Raw genomic sequence first — 14,227 nt, 5'->3', positions numbered from 1 at the left:
CTGAGGAAAACAGGAAGCAAGAGTAAAAATAACTTTACATTTTAATAAAATTGTGTCCTTGATCTGATGAAAACAAGGTGTTCTGTTCGCTGGGTTCAAGTCAGACTGACTTGACTCTACTGACATCTAGTGGCTATCGGTGACAACACAACTCAGCTCCTGGAGAGATGGCCACTTCCTACCTGTTGCCAACAGGTTTAAATAAACACAAGCAGGGCTTTCAGATGCTAAATATAGCCTTCTCTTTTGAAACTTTTCAACCAGAACGGTCCACATGTATAGCTACATCAATGTATTGTTAAACCTCTAATTATAAGGAGCAGCAAGAGCCTGAAAATGAGATGGAACTGGCTCACTAGGGGCTTTAAGTTATAAGGACTTCTACAACCTGCATTACACTGGCCCTTGAGGATCAGGACAGAGGATCCCTGTTCTAGAATATAAAAATGACTGTTCTGCTTCTTATTTATTTTCCTTATTATGAGCATTTTTGTAATAATGCATTTTGAAGGCAGAAAGAATTTGGATGCGAAAGCCTGTATTTATGATAAATGGCATCTTTTCCTAAAACAAATCATTACTGCAGGTGGGCTTGAGCTAAGTTCAGATCATAATGCATTTTAGAATCCTATAATGTTGGAAAATTGAGTTCTTATCTGCAAACACACAGTAATTGAGGGCACTACTACACACAGAAATCAGTTTTATTGTCGGGAAAATAAAACTAATTCCACTTTCAAACTAGTTTGGACCCCTTTTGCCTTCAGAACTGCCTTCATTCTTGGTGTCAAAGATTCAATAAGGTGTTGAAAACCTTCCTCAGAGCTTTTCCTCCACATTGACATGACAGCATCACACAGTTGCTGCAGGTTTGTCGGCTGCATCCTTGATGAGAATCTCCTGTTCCACCACATCCCAAAGCTGCTCTACTGGACTGAGATCTGGTGTCTGTGGAGGCCGTTGGAGTCCAGTGAACTCATCGTCATGTTCTAGAAAGCAGGTGGAGATGATCTGAGCTTTGTGACATGGTGCATTATGCTGCTGGAAGTAGCATCAGAAGATGCTCCACTGTGGTCATAAAGGGACGGACATGGTCAGCAACAATACTCAGGTAGGCTGTGCTGGTTAAACCAGGACATGTTGGTACTAAGGGGCCCAAAGTGGGCCAAGAAAATCTCCCCCCACCATTACACCAGCAGCATTTGGCACCAACAACTATGCCACATTAAAAGTCACTTAAATGCTCACTGGGTATTTTCTCTTCTTCAGACCAGTCTCTGTAAACCCTAGAGATGGTTGTGTGTGAAAATCCCAGTAGTTTCTGAAATATTCAGACCAACAAGCATGCTACGTTCAAAGTCACTTAAACCCGCTTTCTTCCTCGCTCTGATGCTCAGTTTGAACTTCAGCAAGTCTCCACCATGTCTACATGACTAGATGTGTTGAGTTGCTGCCCTGTGATTGGCTGATTAGATATTTGTGTTAGCAAGCAGTTAGACGGGGACCCAACGTAAATCTCACACACTTTACAAAGTATGCTGGATGACAAAAAAAAGTACTATTGGTACTAAAGCTGTGGCTGAAGTTGCATGTTATTCTGCTCCCACTGAGCTTGGTTACTGAACCGCAAGAGGGAGCAAATGGCTGAGAGTCAAAGATGGTCCCTTAATTGAAACTATGAAACTTTATGTGATCTGATGTGGCATAAACAGAAGCTCCTGCAAGACACCCCTGAATGCAGCATGAGGAAAGACTTCATTAGGAAAACTGAACAGCTGTTTGAATATTAACTGATCTCAGCCTTCATCCTTTTTTAAGTGAGGCCAGAGAAAACAGAACATCACATCCAGTGGGAAAAGAAAGTACTGAGAACAGGAAGTGTGTTTAAAAACTGAGCTCAAGTTTCTGATCAAGAAAGATTGGCAGCTGTCAGTTTGACTGCAATAGTTGAAGCTCCCTGTGAAATCATCTCATTTATGGCTTTCAGACTTCAGCAAGGCAGTAATTTCAATATCTTTTTGAACAAAAACAGAGTTTAATCTCTTTAATTAAGAGCAGCCTGGTGCTCCATGCATCCAGAGGACATGGCCTTACAGTCCTGCTTCAGACCCATGTAGATGTAAACAGATGTTACTATGTCCCTCTGCATGTCCTCCATGGTTGTGATGATATAAGCTTAGAATAAATCCAGCATTCTGCAAAGCTGAAGGCCCAAACCTTGTTTTTTACTTCACAAGTTAGAAAATATAACTGCGAAGCAAAATGTGTTAGTGTGGGCAGGTAAGTGGGCAAGACTTTATCAGGTCATTAAAAATATATGGTTTTCTGCTTCTGGGTTTCTATTAGAAGACGAGTATCAGATTGCGTTCAAACAGATTATGAGCAACATTTATTCCATAAATTGAAGCAAAATGTCTCAGAAACTGTATGTGACAAATATGTCACATCGGGCACTTATGGGTTAAAATCAACTAGCAGCCTTGCTAGCCTCCTGTTTAAATAAAACTGGATCATGAAGCTCTAGCTTAGCAAGTGCTAACTAACATGGATACTGAGGTTCTCTTTAAGCATCTTTTTATTTTATTTTTAGCTCCAATGTGGAAAAACTTGATTAACTGAGTTGATGTATAGTCCCTGAATACACTCACTAAAAACTAAACGTGACATGTTTTCCCCACATTCTCTTAAACTAATCTAGTTCTAGCAAAGAACTAGATTAGCAATGCTAAGTAGCTTCATGCTAACATCAGGTTAACAGCCTTACATAACATTAGTAGCTGTACTTAAACAGGGATGAAATCTCTTCAAGAAATGTTCAGCCAGATGTCAACATTTTTAAAGGAAGATTAATTAAGAAACTACTTTAAAATTTACTTCAAATTGGTGTAGTGATACTCTTATGCATGCATGTCTGGAAAGACATTTCTGTCCTTCTCCTCCAGTGATCTGTCATTCACCTGAGGTGTCCAATCAGATTTCAGAGGTGGCCAGAGCAAACCCTGGCCATCCCTCTAGCTCCCCCCATGGATTGTGTATCTCCAATTTAAACAGGTAAGCTGACAAAATAATGATTTTAATACAACTGTTCAAACAGAGAATAAAATTGGACGAAGTTATAGACACTGTTACAGCTGGCAGAAAAACTAGTGTTTAAATGTAAATATCTAAAACAGAATTGGGCCTTTCAGTGACCTACCAGCTGTTTGTTGGTGTGTTGAGTCACAAAGTTAAAGCTAAACCCCTCAGAGGTAATACAGTCTCTTTAACTTCAAGGGAACAGATGTGTCAGTGGTCGCAATAAGCCACAACGGACCTGTAATATTTAAAACCTTGAAAAGGTTCTTGTCTGCTGAGCTGCTGGGAAAGTCTGAACAGTAAAAATAAAGAGAATTTCAACATTGCTGATATAAAAGTGTTTGTTAAACAATTTGTTCAACTTCATCGTCCAGCCTCAGGTTGGATTTTATCATTTTATCACTCTGTCGATTTTCTTATACACTGTTCATTCAAACAGTTGAAGACTCACAAAACAACTCGGGTAGAAATTGTAATTTTTTTTTTTTTGGTGCCGTGTGGTAACATATTTATCTGATTTTTGTGTAAATTTGTTAGGCAAGGCAAGTTTATTATTTTTATAGCACAGTTCATTTACAAGACAATTCAAAGCTCTTTACATAAAAATGACAGGTGGTGTAAAGAAAGCATTAAAAGTAGAAGTCAGCAACAACTAGCAAAAATCATAATGAAATCATAAAATAAATTAAAATAATTAAAAGCAAAATAAGTTAAAAAGTTACTGTGCAGATGAGAAAAGAACTACTTGACCTGAGTCTTTGGATCTAAAAGCTCTGCTAGGTATAAATTCTCTGAACATATCACAGATGTATTCTGGGCCTAAACCATTCTGGGATTTGTAAACAATCAGAAGGGTTTTAAAATCTATTCTGTGACTGACTGGAAGCCAGTGTAAAGATTTTAAAACTGGTGTGATGTGTTCAGATCTCTTAGTCCTGGTTAAAACTCTAGCAGCAGCGTTCTGGATGAGCTGCAGATGTTTAATGCTCTTTTTAGGAAGTCCTGTTAAAAGACCATTACAGTAATCCAGTCTACTGGAGATGAATGCATGGATGAGTTTCTCTTGGTCTTTCTGGGAGACTAAACTTTTAATTCTGTTGATGTTTCTGAGCTGGTAAAAAGCTTCTTAGTGAAGCTTTGATGTGGCTGCTGAAAGTCAGATCTGAGTCTATCAACACTCCCAGGTTACGAACTTGGTTGGTGATTTTAAGAGCCCGAGTCTCAAGGTGTTTGCTGACCCTCTTCTCTTTGCTACCAAACAGAATAATCTCAGTTTTGTCTTCATTTAATTGTAGTAAATTCTCCCTCATCCAGGTGTTTATTTGCTCCAGACACTGACGTCTTGTCTGGTGACAGAGACACATGAAGTTGTGTATCATCTGCATAATTAATGTTGCTGACTTCTTCTGCAAGCCAAGATGGTGTAAATGACAAAACTCTTTTATATTTCTTTTTTTCTTTTATTCCTTTTGTTTTTAATGATACCTGTAGGGTTGACGCAGCACTTTACTGACATACAAGGACTGTGGAAATGCTGAAATAAATTATTTTGTAAATCAAATTAAATTAAATTAAACTAAATTAAATTAAAATTTGCTGAATTGTTTTTTAAACAGCATCTGAACTATAGTACAGAATTCTCTTTACATGATTTACAAATCTTTTGAAACAGTTGCTTTTAAAAAATATTGTAACAAACATACAAATATGAATGAATGAATAAATAAATAATAAATTAATAGATGATCAGCAACATGTCCCTCTGGAAATATTTGATCATTCCTGTTAAAAAACAAACACAAAAACCCAATCAATTAATCTTAAAAAGGAAAAAAAAGATCAAAATTCCTAAACACTAAAATAACTTTAACATCATGTCAGTTTTAGGTGCATTTTATAAAAATCTATTTAAACTTTTTTGTTCTTTTTCTTGTCGTCAAATAGCAAAATTATTACAAAATTATATCTTATTTTCATTTTAAGTTTTCCTTCCTTGCGTTTGCATGAAATAAAAAGGAAGTAGAGTTCCTTCTGTAATAAAATGTTTTTACGTCTGGAAGAAACTCCACACTCTGCTCATTTTCCCCCCTTACATCACAAGTTTGAGCCTCAACTTTCTTCCTCTGGTCCAGGACTTTTCCTGTCACACATCAGCGCCTGGAGAGGTGTAAGAATCCACGCCGCCTTTGCTCGTCCCTCCGGGAAAGACGATATAAGCCACCTGAGGCTGGAAGCTGGCTGCGGACCAGGCGCTGCAGCTACACGGAACCACGTACCCAGGCCCAGACGGTGCCGCGTGGGTGTGCTGTCCGAGGCAAGGCAGACCCCCGAACCCTCCAGTCTGGTATCCAAAGCCGTGCGCGCTGTAGGGCAGAGCGCCTCCAGCAAGCGCGTGGGGAATCTCCACCATCCGTTGGACAGCTCCGGTTCGGAACTGCGCAACCGGGTCCAACAGCGGGAATGAGGAGGAAGAGGAGGAAGATGCTGGAGCGAGAAGAGCTCTACCTTTATCTCCGGGGACGAGAAAAGAGTCCATGGAGAATCCCTTCAGGTGCTCCGCTGCGTCACTGAGCAAAGGCGGCAGCGGGAAAACGAATCGGTCCCTCTTTAGTGGACTTCTGGGTTTGCGCCGGGGTCGGTACTTGTAGTCCGGGTGCTCCTTCATGTGCTGAGCCCGCAGCCTCTTGGCCTCGTCGATGTACGGACGCTTCTCTGCGTCGGTGAGCATCTTCCACTCCGCGCCGAGTCTCTTGCTGATTTCAGAGTTGTGCATCTTTGGATTTTCTCGGGCCATTTTTCTCCTTTGGCCCCTGGACCAAACCATGAAAGCGTTCATAGGTCTCTTTATGTGATCTAAAGGTTTTGCCATTTCAGGTTTTACCAAATGAATTAAAAAGTCGGGAAAACTTTACCCCTTGACAAAGCTCATGCTCTTCTTTTGCGTAAAAGGAAACATAGCGAAAAAGTCTTGACCATACTTTTGCTATAGGGGTATATTTATGTCTTTGTAAAGAAGCCTGACTATTAAGTCCAAACTGAATGAAGAATTTGCACAGTGAAAGTGAAAACTACAAAAAGCCAAAAGCCTAAATGAGTGCGTAAATAGGTGTCACACGGGACCAAGTCAGAGGCTTGTTAAGGATGATGCAGGGCTTGTCATCCACTCATCAGCACACCAGTGTCACGGCGGGCCAAACCAATGGGAATGAGAGGGAGCACTGTAATCCCTTTAATAAAAGAAAGCGTGACTGTAAGCCGACCACATTTCTGAGGGTCACCCATCTTCTCTCCCCCAAATTCCTACTGAGACAAGAGGAGACAGGAAACCAGAAAGTATCTGCGCAACATGAGCAGAAAAACAGAACAAATAGTTTCTATTAGCTTGATGGTCAGTTTTCACAATAATTCAGAGCAAAACAAAGACCAAATTAGCCTGTTATTGTATAAAATATTAATTTAGCCTTTTTACTTCTTCTCTGATTATTGCAAACAATATGCACCATGACACTTTTTTGTTTGTTTGTTTGTTTTTGTCTCCCCTTCTCTCCTGTCCCATGTGTTTTCTGTCGCTTACATTGGAAATAAGAATTTGTTCTTATTGTTTAATAAATTATTTAATGAATAAATAAATTAATAAACACTGTTGAATTAGGATTAAAATGCAAAAAAAAAAGAAAAACAATGTTAACAAATTAAAAGCAGGACAAGAAAGAACAATAATATACGCAAGTATCCACAAGAGTCCTAAAGAAGGAAAGGTGGTCAAAGAATTTCCACTCGGTTCACAAATATGAGGAAACTAATTTAAGAAAGATTAAAAAGGATTTACATACTTCTCTCTACAGTGTAGAATATCACTAACTAGAAATAGAGGTTCAAAAAGTTCACTGTAAAATCAAACAAGTTACTTTAAAAAGATGTAGAAACTTGTTTCTTAAAAAATGTTTAGTTAACTTGGGTGACTGAGTACTACCTGGGATGATTTGAGTTAACTTGATAAATCTGAGTTTGTCGAATGAGGTCGTAGAAACCTGATTTGATAAATTACACATATATTAGAAGAAATAATTCACAAAATCTTACACATTACCTATAGTAACTGATGAAGTCTAAATAGTTCTTGCTTCTCAGCAGGAACTTGTGTGCAGCAGCAGCAAAATAACAAAAATAATTAAAAATAATTTTCGTCATCAGTCAACATTTCAAAAATTAAACTATTTGTATGTCCATAACATGTTGTCTATACCTCCACTTCATTAATACGCCTCAACCCCAGAAGATGTTTTTATGAGATTTTGCTTTGTAAGTTTGGAAAATAGACATGGCATAGTTAATTTCTCATTTTTTTTGCCTCTTACTTCTATTATTTGAAATTTTTTGGTGTTATTTGACTTATTGATCAGCCCAATAAAATTAAAAGTAATCTTAACTATTACACTTCCAAAGCAACAGTCTTACCTTACCCCGCCTCCCTCATTTTCATGTACTCATCCTATTTATGTTAATTCAATGCTTGTGCATTAATTTCAACATTTTTCACAACAATGTTCACATGACTTATTTAGGATTTGTATTAAAAACAACTAGGTTCAAATTAAGGGCCCACCCTTTGCAGCTTTAACAGGTTCCTTTAACAGGAAGAGCTTTCCACAAGTTTAGGTGTGTTTATAGGAATTATGAGACCATTCCTCCCAAAGCGTATTTGTGTGCTCAGACACTGATGCTGGACAAGAAGACCTGGCTTTCAGCCTCCACTCTAATTCATCCCAGAAGTGTTCTATCAGGTTGAGGTCAGGATTCTGTGCAGGCCAATCAAGTTCATCCACACCAAACTCCTCATCCATGTCTTTATGGACCTGCTTTGTGCACTTGTGCACAGTGATGTTGGAGCAGGAAAGGGCCATTCCCAAACTGTTCCCACAAAGTTGAGGGCATGGAATTGTCTAAAATGTTTTGTTATGCTGAAACATTTAGAGATCCTTTCACTGGAACTAAGAGGTCAAGCCCAGCTTTTGAAAAACAACCCCAAACCATATTTCCCCCTCCACCAAACTTTACACTTGACACAATGCAGTCGGACTAGTACTGTTTTCCTGGCAACTATCAGATCAGCAGATGGTAAAACGTGATTCGTCACTCCAGAGGATGCGTCTCCACTGATCCAGAGTCCAGTGGCAGTGTTCTCTACACCACTGCATCTGATGCTTTGCATTGCTTTTTGGCTGCTCGGCCGTGGAAACCCAATCCATGAAGCTCGCTTCGCCTTGTTCTTAAGCTGATATGAGAGCCACTAGAAGTTTGGAGGTCTGTAGCAACAGACTCTGCAGAAAGTTGCCAACCTTTGGGCACTATGCACCTCAGCATCCGCCGACCCAACCCAGTCATATTACTGGGCCTATCATTGATCAGCTGGCATGTATGCCAGTTTCTTTATTGATTTAAGAATCTTTTATTGGAGAATTTACTACAAGCAGGCTTATTTTTTGTTTTTGGTTTAATTTTAAATGTCATCAAACATGTTCCTCTTTACACTAAAGTTAAGCACTTTTATGTTTTGCATTTTTTCCCTCACAGTAACCAAAAGAACCAAACTGTGACCTTAAAACCAAGGTACATACTGAACCGTGATTTTGGCATGTATCAGGTAAAACATGAATGAGTATTTGTGCAGTAAATTATGTTCTTATAAAGAAATTCAGGAGTCTGAGTGTTAATTATTCTATAAAAGTATGTAAGTAGTACCTTAGTCTATTGTTGACCTTCAGCCAGGTGAAATAATGAATAATTAATAAAGTATTTCTATTCTATTCTATTCTATTCTAAATATTTATGCATTTATGCAACAAAAGCTCTTGGAGAACAACAAAGAACCAGTCTTGCAGCCTTGTTCCGATGCAGCAGATCGTGCAACTGAACAGTAATCCAAATGACCCAAAAACCAGTTAACAAACTACTCGATGAAGCAACTGTGAATTGAGAAATGGTACACATGTTTGCATTATGGTTATAGCTCCAACCATTTTGGCAACAATTTTGTTGATGTGATCTGACCATGACAATGTGCAATCAAGCCAAAGTCCAAGAAGTCCAAGTTGTCAATTAATTTTGGAAAAGTAATCTTGCACTTGCCACAAGACTACACACAGACTAACAATTTACTGAGGCCAGGCTGAATGCTAGTAGGTCGACTATTTGCATCGCAAAAAGTTGATTTTGTATCTTTGGGCAGAGGAATGATCGTATCCTTCTTCCAAACGTTCAGACACACACCACTAATCAGACATCTCTTGGATATATGACATATACGTTTAGAAATTTGTGTATCTGATAATCTCAACAGCCTGTTATCCAAGTTGTCAGTGCCAGTCGACCCACCATCAGGTCAGGACCCCGGCATCATTTCCATCTGGTTAGCACTGAAATGAAATATATATTAATAATATTAATAATTATAAAATATCCTTCATTTTCTATAACTTCTTTTCACTATCATTTTGGGACAAGCTTTGTTCTCCTGGAGACAGCAGCACAGAAGTGACTGAAGCTAATTGATACTGAAACAGAGAGCACATATCCGGAATATTGTATAAGGTAAATATGATCAATATATGTTGATATTAAAAATTCTATATTATGTTATTAGAAATTCTTGTTGTTTGATGCATTAATTAATATAAGCCACAGGTGTCCGTCATAGATTTAAGCTTTTGCTTCAGAGGACAGTTGTCAAAAACCAATCAATATTTAAATCACCCAGTAGGTATATCTCTGTTTTCCTCAGACCATAATCCATTTAAATACTTTATTCTGGCACTGGGTGGCCTGTAACAACAGCCAGCAAGTAACACTTCCACATTATTAACCATCAAGTCCTGTCTCCATTTAACAGGAAAATGGTCACGCCACCTCCAGTCCTTTTGGTTATTTCTATAAATTAAAAAAAAACCTAAATAAATCTAAGCATTGTCTATAAAACTGTCCAGATGGATTTCAGGAATTGTAAGCTAAACTTTTGCTGAACTGCAAAAGTTCCAAGGCAGTTTGCTGAAAGCCAGGTCTTCTTGTCCAGTTTGCTTTCACACTGCAGAGTTGATCCAAGACAGGATGGATCATGTTTTCATGATGTTTCTACCAGATTCTGATCCTAGCATCTGAATGTGGAGCTGAAACAGACACTCAACAGACCAGCCATGTTTCTCCATCTTCTATTGTCCAGTGTTGGTGAGTGTGTGTGAACTGTAGCCTCAGTTTTCTGTTCTTAGCTGAAAGGAGGTGTGGTCTTCTGCTGCTGTAGTCCATGAAGTCTAGTCTAGGTAGACCTGATGAAGTAGCCACTGTTTTGGGTGTTTGCAGGGAACTACAAGAAGTTAATGTTAGAAGAATATTCTCAGGAAGCAGATTTTTCCAGGAGGAGTCTGATTCAAACTTTCTGGCTGTCTGAAGTTGAAGCTTCCGGGTCACTTCTAAAGCACCCAAAATGGCTCTTGCACAACCCCAAGGTGTGTTCTTCTGTAGACAAACTTGCAGTGGTTAGTTGAAGTTCATGGTTTAGGTTTTGGCTGCAGTGATAAACGTCAATATCAGGGTCCCAGCAAAGAGGGGGGCCTTTATTCCATTTACCTCCCTCAATCACAGGCACAAAAGACATCTTCAAGGCAAGATAAATGTGATTAAAGATCCAGTGGTGCACAAGACAACAGTGTTGGAGGTGATAAGATGTTTTTAGAAAGTGTTTCTTTTCCTCTGGGTTTCCTTGCAGCAGACTGGCTGGAGGGATGAAATGATTGGCGGCAGGGGTAAGACGGCTAATCTGTTTCTTTAAAACTGTGCTGTTATCTACTTTACTGTGGGCTCAGGCCGGCCTCCACACAGGAGGCACACACTCCCACACAGAGACAATTATAACTTCCACAGAGGGACCGTGTTTTAAAGAGCTGGAGAACAGCAACATGAGAGGTCGACCGAATAAAGAGACACGCAGAGAAAGGATCTATTTATCCTCCCACAAAGCCCTTAGTTGTTGGGGAAAAACGTGTTGTGTTTTCTGTACTTGTCAGTGTTTGGAGTGACTTCTAAGAAAGGGCAGCGTTTCAACTCCAGAGAGATGAGGGGGGGGGGATGGGTAATAAGAAAAACTGCCAGCAGCTCAAAATGGACATTGTAATCCGGTTATCCCTCAGGCTCTAAAGATACTGGTCCGCTCCTTAGGAGTCTATCTTTTCTTCTTATGTCAAAAATGTCCTCTATGCACTCAGGTGGATTAAGGAGTCAAACTGTAGAAAGAAATTGACAGGTAAAGAAAGACCTGGGGGCAAAAAAAGAAATGAAAGACGACACAAAGAGGCAGGCCTGGCGCTCCAGCTGGGGAGCGCTACAAGGTCTGACAGAAAGGAAACACATCAAGTCCACTGAATGTTGGGGGAAAATCCCATTGTTTATAATTTATTCACTTAACTGACTGAATGTTTATTAGTTGAGCTGATTTCAATCCAGTTGATTATATTCCAATTAAAACAAATCTGTATTGGTCAAATTTATAACTATGTAAATAAAAATAATCACCTAGCAATGGAAACCAATTGATTCAATCAAATCTCTCTGATTCATTCCTCCATCCTGAGCTGTGTGAGGAGACATTGAAGAGGAGAAACACCCTTCCTTTTAACAAGAAGGAAAACATCCATCAAAACCAGAACCAGGAGGGATGGCCATCTGCATGGATCGGTTGGGGATGAGGAGGACAGGATAGAGGGGTCAACATGCACCATAACCCTTACGCCAGGTATACCTGCTGAGAAAGACAAAGAGAGTTTAAGACCCATTACTGAACTTGGGTACATTTTCTTACTGTGGCACCCACTAACAATGGCTAAATCACCATTTTTAATTTTAAATTATAGACTGCTCTGTTTCATAGCGTCTTATCCCCCAAACTGGCCCTTAAAACACAGACTACAGATGACGCAACGCTCTCTTAAGAGTTATACCAAGAAAGGTCAGTAGGGGGTGATAATACTAAATCTGAATGCTATACGCTTAAAGTCGCACTATGTAACTTTCCGACTTCAAAACTCCACGTTCCTGACTCGTTCTATGAGACAGTGACTGTATTTATTTGCATTTCTGGACCCATTGACACCTCACCTCACTTTTGCCTCTGGGACGCTACGTGGCATTACAGCTGATTTTAATTTACACCTGACAAAGAAACGTAAGAAGACATTATCTGAGGAAGACAGAGAGAGAAAAAAAGAGAGAAATGGACAGATTAAGAGATAAGACAAGAGTTAAGACAAGGCTGTCTTTTAATGGCTGGCGAGAGTTCAGAGTACAGAATACAAGATGGATGCCGAATTAGCCGGCGTAGTGAGCGTGTCACTGAGAAAATCTACAAAAATTCTTTAAACACAACCTGGTCTGATGTGGTCTATACATAAAAAACTAATAAATAAGGGCTGGGTATGTTAATGTGGTAATGCAACAATTAACACTGTCAATTACACTGTAAAAAGACAACAGTTGAACCAAATTAAATTATTCGTACCAAGTAATTAAATTAAAGTAGTAGTAGTAGTATTAATATTATTATGAGGGCAGAGATGTTTCAAACAGACGTATCATTAACATACATAAAGGAAACATAAATGAACCGCTTCTTAAATAACTCAGTTTCTGATAGAATGTGGGGCAAAGTTAGCCTAATGGATTCAAGTTGTCATTTACCACAAAATAACTTCATATTCAGCTTGATTTGATGATATAATCTGAGCAACGTATTTTAATTGTTCATTTTCATAATGTGGTTTGGTTTCTAGAAGTATTTAGCCACAGTAGAATACTGGGACCAAAGAACAACACAAGTTTTCCATTAACCACTTCATTTATATGGGAATAATGCAGCCACGAATGCTAGGTGGTAGTGGGTATCTCTGTCCTTCACACTCATGGTGCCTTTAACACTAACATTCAAACTGAACAAAACCTTCTGAAAACATGATCTAACTGTAAACATAAAGTAAATCACATAACACAAGTTTAAAGGGTTACACTAACAAAAGGTGAAATTCCTGCTGAATTTCCCATGAGCCTTGGTACAGTTGGTACTAATCTATTTTAGTAGGTCTGACAATCAAGTTTAACAAATTTAATGATTAACTTGGATAAACTGAATTCAATCATTTGTTACAAATGGAAGCAAATAATTTTAGCTGGTTCTACAATTCTCTTGATTTCCAGCCAACCAAAAGAATTCAGTGGGACATCATATATTTATAGATAGAAATCAGAGAGTAGACAGAGAAAAGTGCAGGGCATTAGATTTCTTTTAGTACAGGGATCTCAAACTCTGGTCCTCAAAGGCCACTGTCCTGTAGTTTTGAGCTGTTTCCTGCTTCAACACACCTGACTCAAATTTATGTGCTATTATGCAAATCTTAACAACAAGCTGTTGGATCCATTTAAATGGAATCAGGTGTGTTGGAGCAGGGAAACATCTAAAACCTGCAGGACAGAGTTTGAAGTAGGAGTGTGCAATACTGCAAGATTTGGCTTCGATCCAATACCAAGTATATAATGGGCTACTGTTGTTGATACCAGTACCGATACTTTTAAATAGGACTGTCAAAAGTAACACGTTGATGCAAAGAGATTAATCTGTGGAATAAATACATTTTTTATGCATTAACTCGTAAACAAAGTTTTTATTCATGTCATAATAATCAGAATGTGCGATTACCTCAGCGAGAGAAGCTGGTTTTGGGCATGTAGGTGCCTTGTCACTGAAATGAACCGAATCCATCGAAAACCACTTAATCCTCCTTGTTTGCAGCTAAATGTTCAAACACTAGCTTCTTCATCAGCTGCAGTAGGCTTATCATGGGAGATAACTGATCACGTGCACTAAAATGTGACTTCTTTGTCTCACATTTGTTTATTTTCCATGTCACAAGGTGGCATAATGTATTGTGTATTATTCAATGTATGCAAGGCATCAAAAGAATACATAGAGGACATGATGCATGACTGTGTGCAGTCACCAAAAACTCACCCCACCCTTACATCCTCCAAGACAGGTGATGCACCCAGGTGAGTGCTGCTATTTCTAACTACAGAAAACACATCCAAAGTGACACACGCACACCCAAGTGCCAAT

The 14,227-nt window shown here is 38.9% G+C and overlaps 1 protein-coding gene across 1 annotated transcript; it reads right to left on the bottom strand.

The window, feature by feature from the left end:
* Positions 1-5,218: 5,218 nt before the first annotated feature.
* LOC121644702 (transcription factor Sox-14) lies at positions 5,219-5,991 on the bottom strand. The gene has a single exon (XM_041992846.1). The coding sequence runs from the start codon at positions 5,942-5,944 to the stop codon at positions 5,219-5,221; it is 726 nt and encodes a 241-aa protein (XP_041848780.1). The 5' UTR covers positions 5,945-5,991.
* Positions 5,992-14,227: the final 8,236 nt, after the last annotated feature.

This window comes from Melanotaenia boesemani, chromosome 8 (assembly GCF_017639745.1).
Source record: "Melanotaenia boesemani isolate fMelBoe1 chromosome 8, fMelBoe1.pri, whole genome shotgun sequence".
NCBI classification, from domain to species: domain Eukaryota; kingdom Metazoa; phylum Chordata; class Actinopteri; order Atheriniformes; family Melanotaeniidae; genus Melanotaenia; species Melanotaenia boesemani.
This window is presented reverse-complemented; position numbering and strand designations above follow the sequence as displayed.

Excerpts from the sequence above, each read along its gene's own strand:
- LOC121644702 (XM_041992846.1), bottom strand. The coding sequence starts at position 5,944 with ATGGCAAAACCTTTAGATCACATAAAGAGACCTATGAACGCTTTCATG.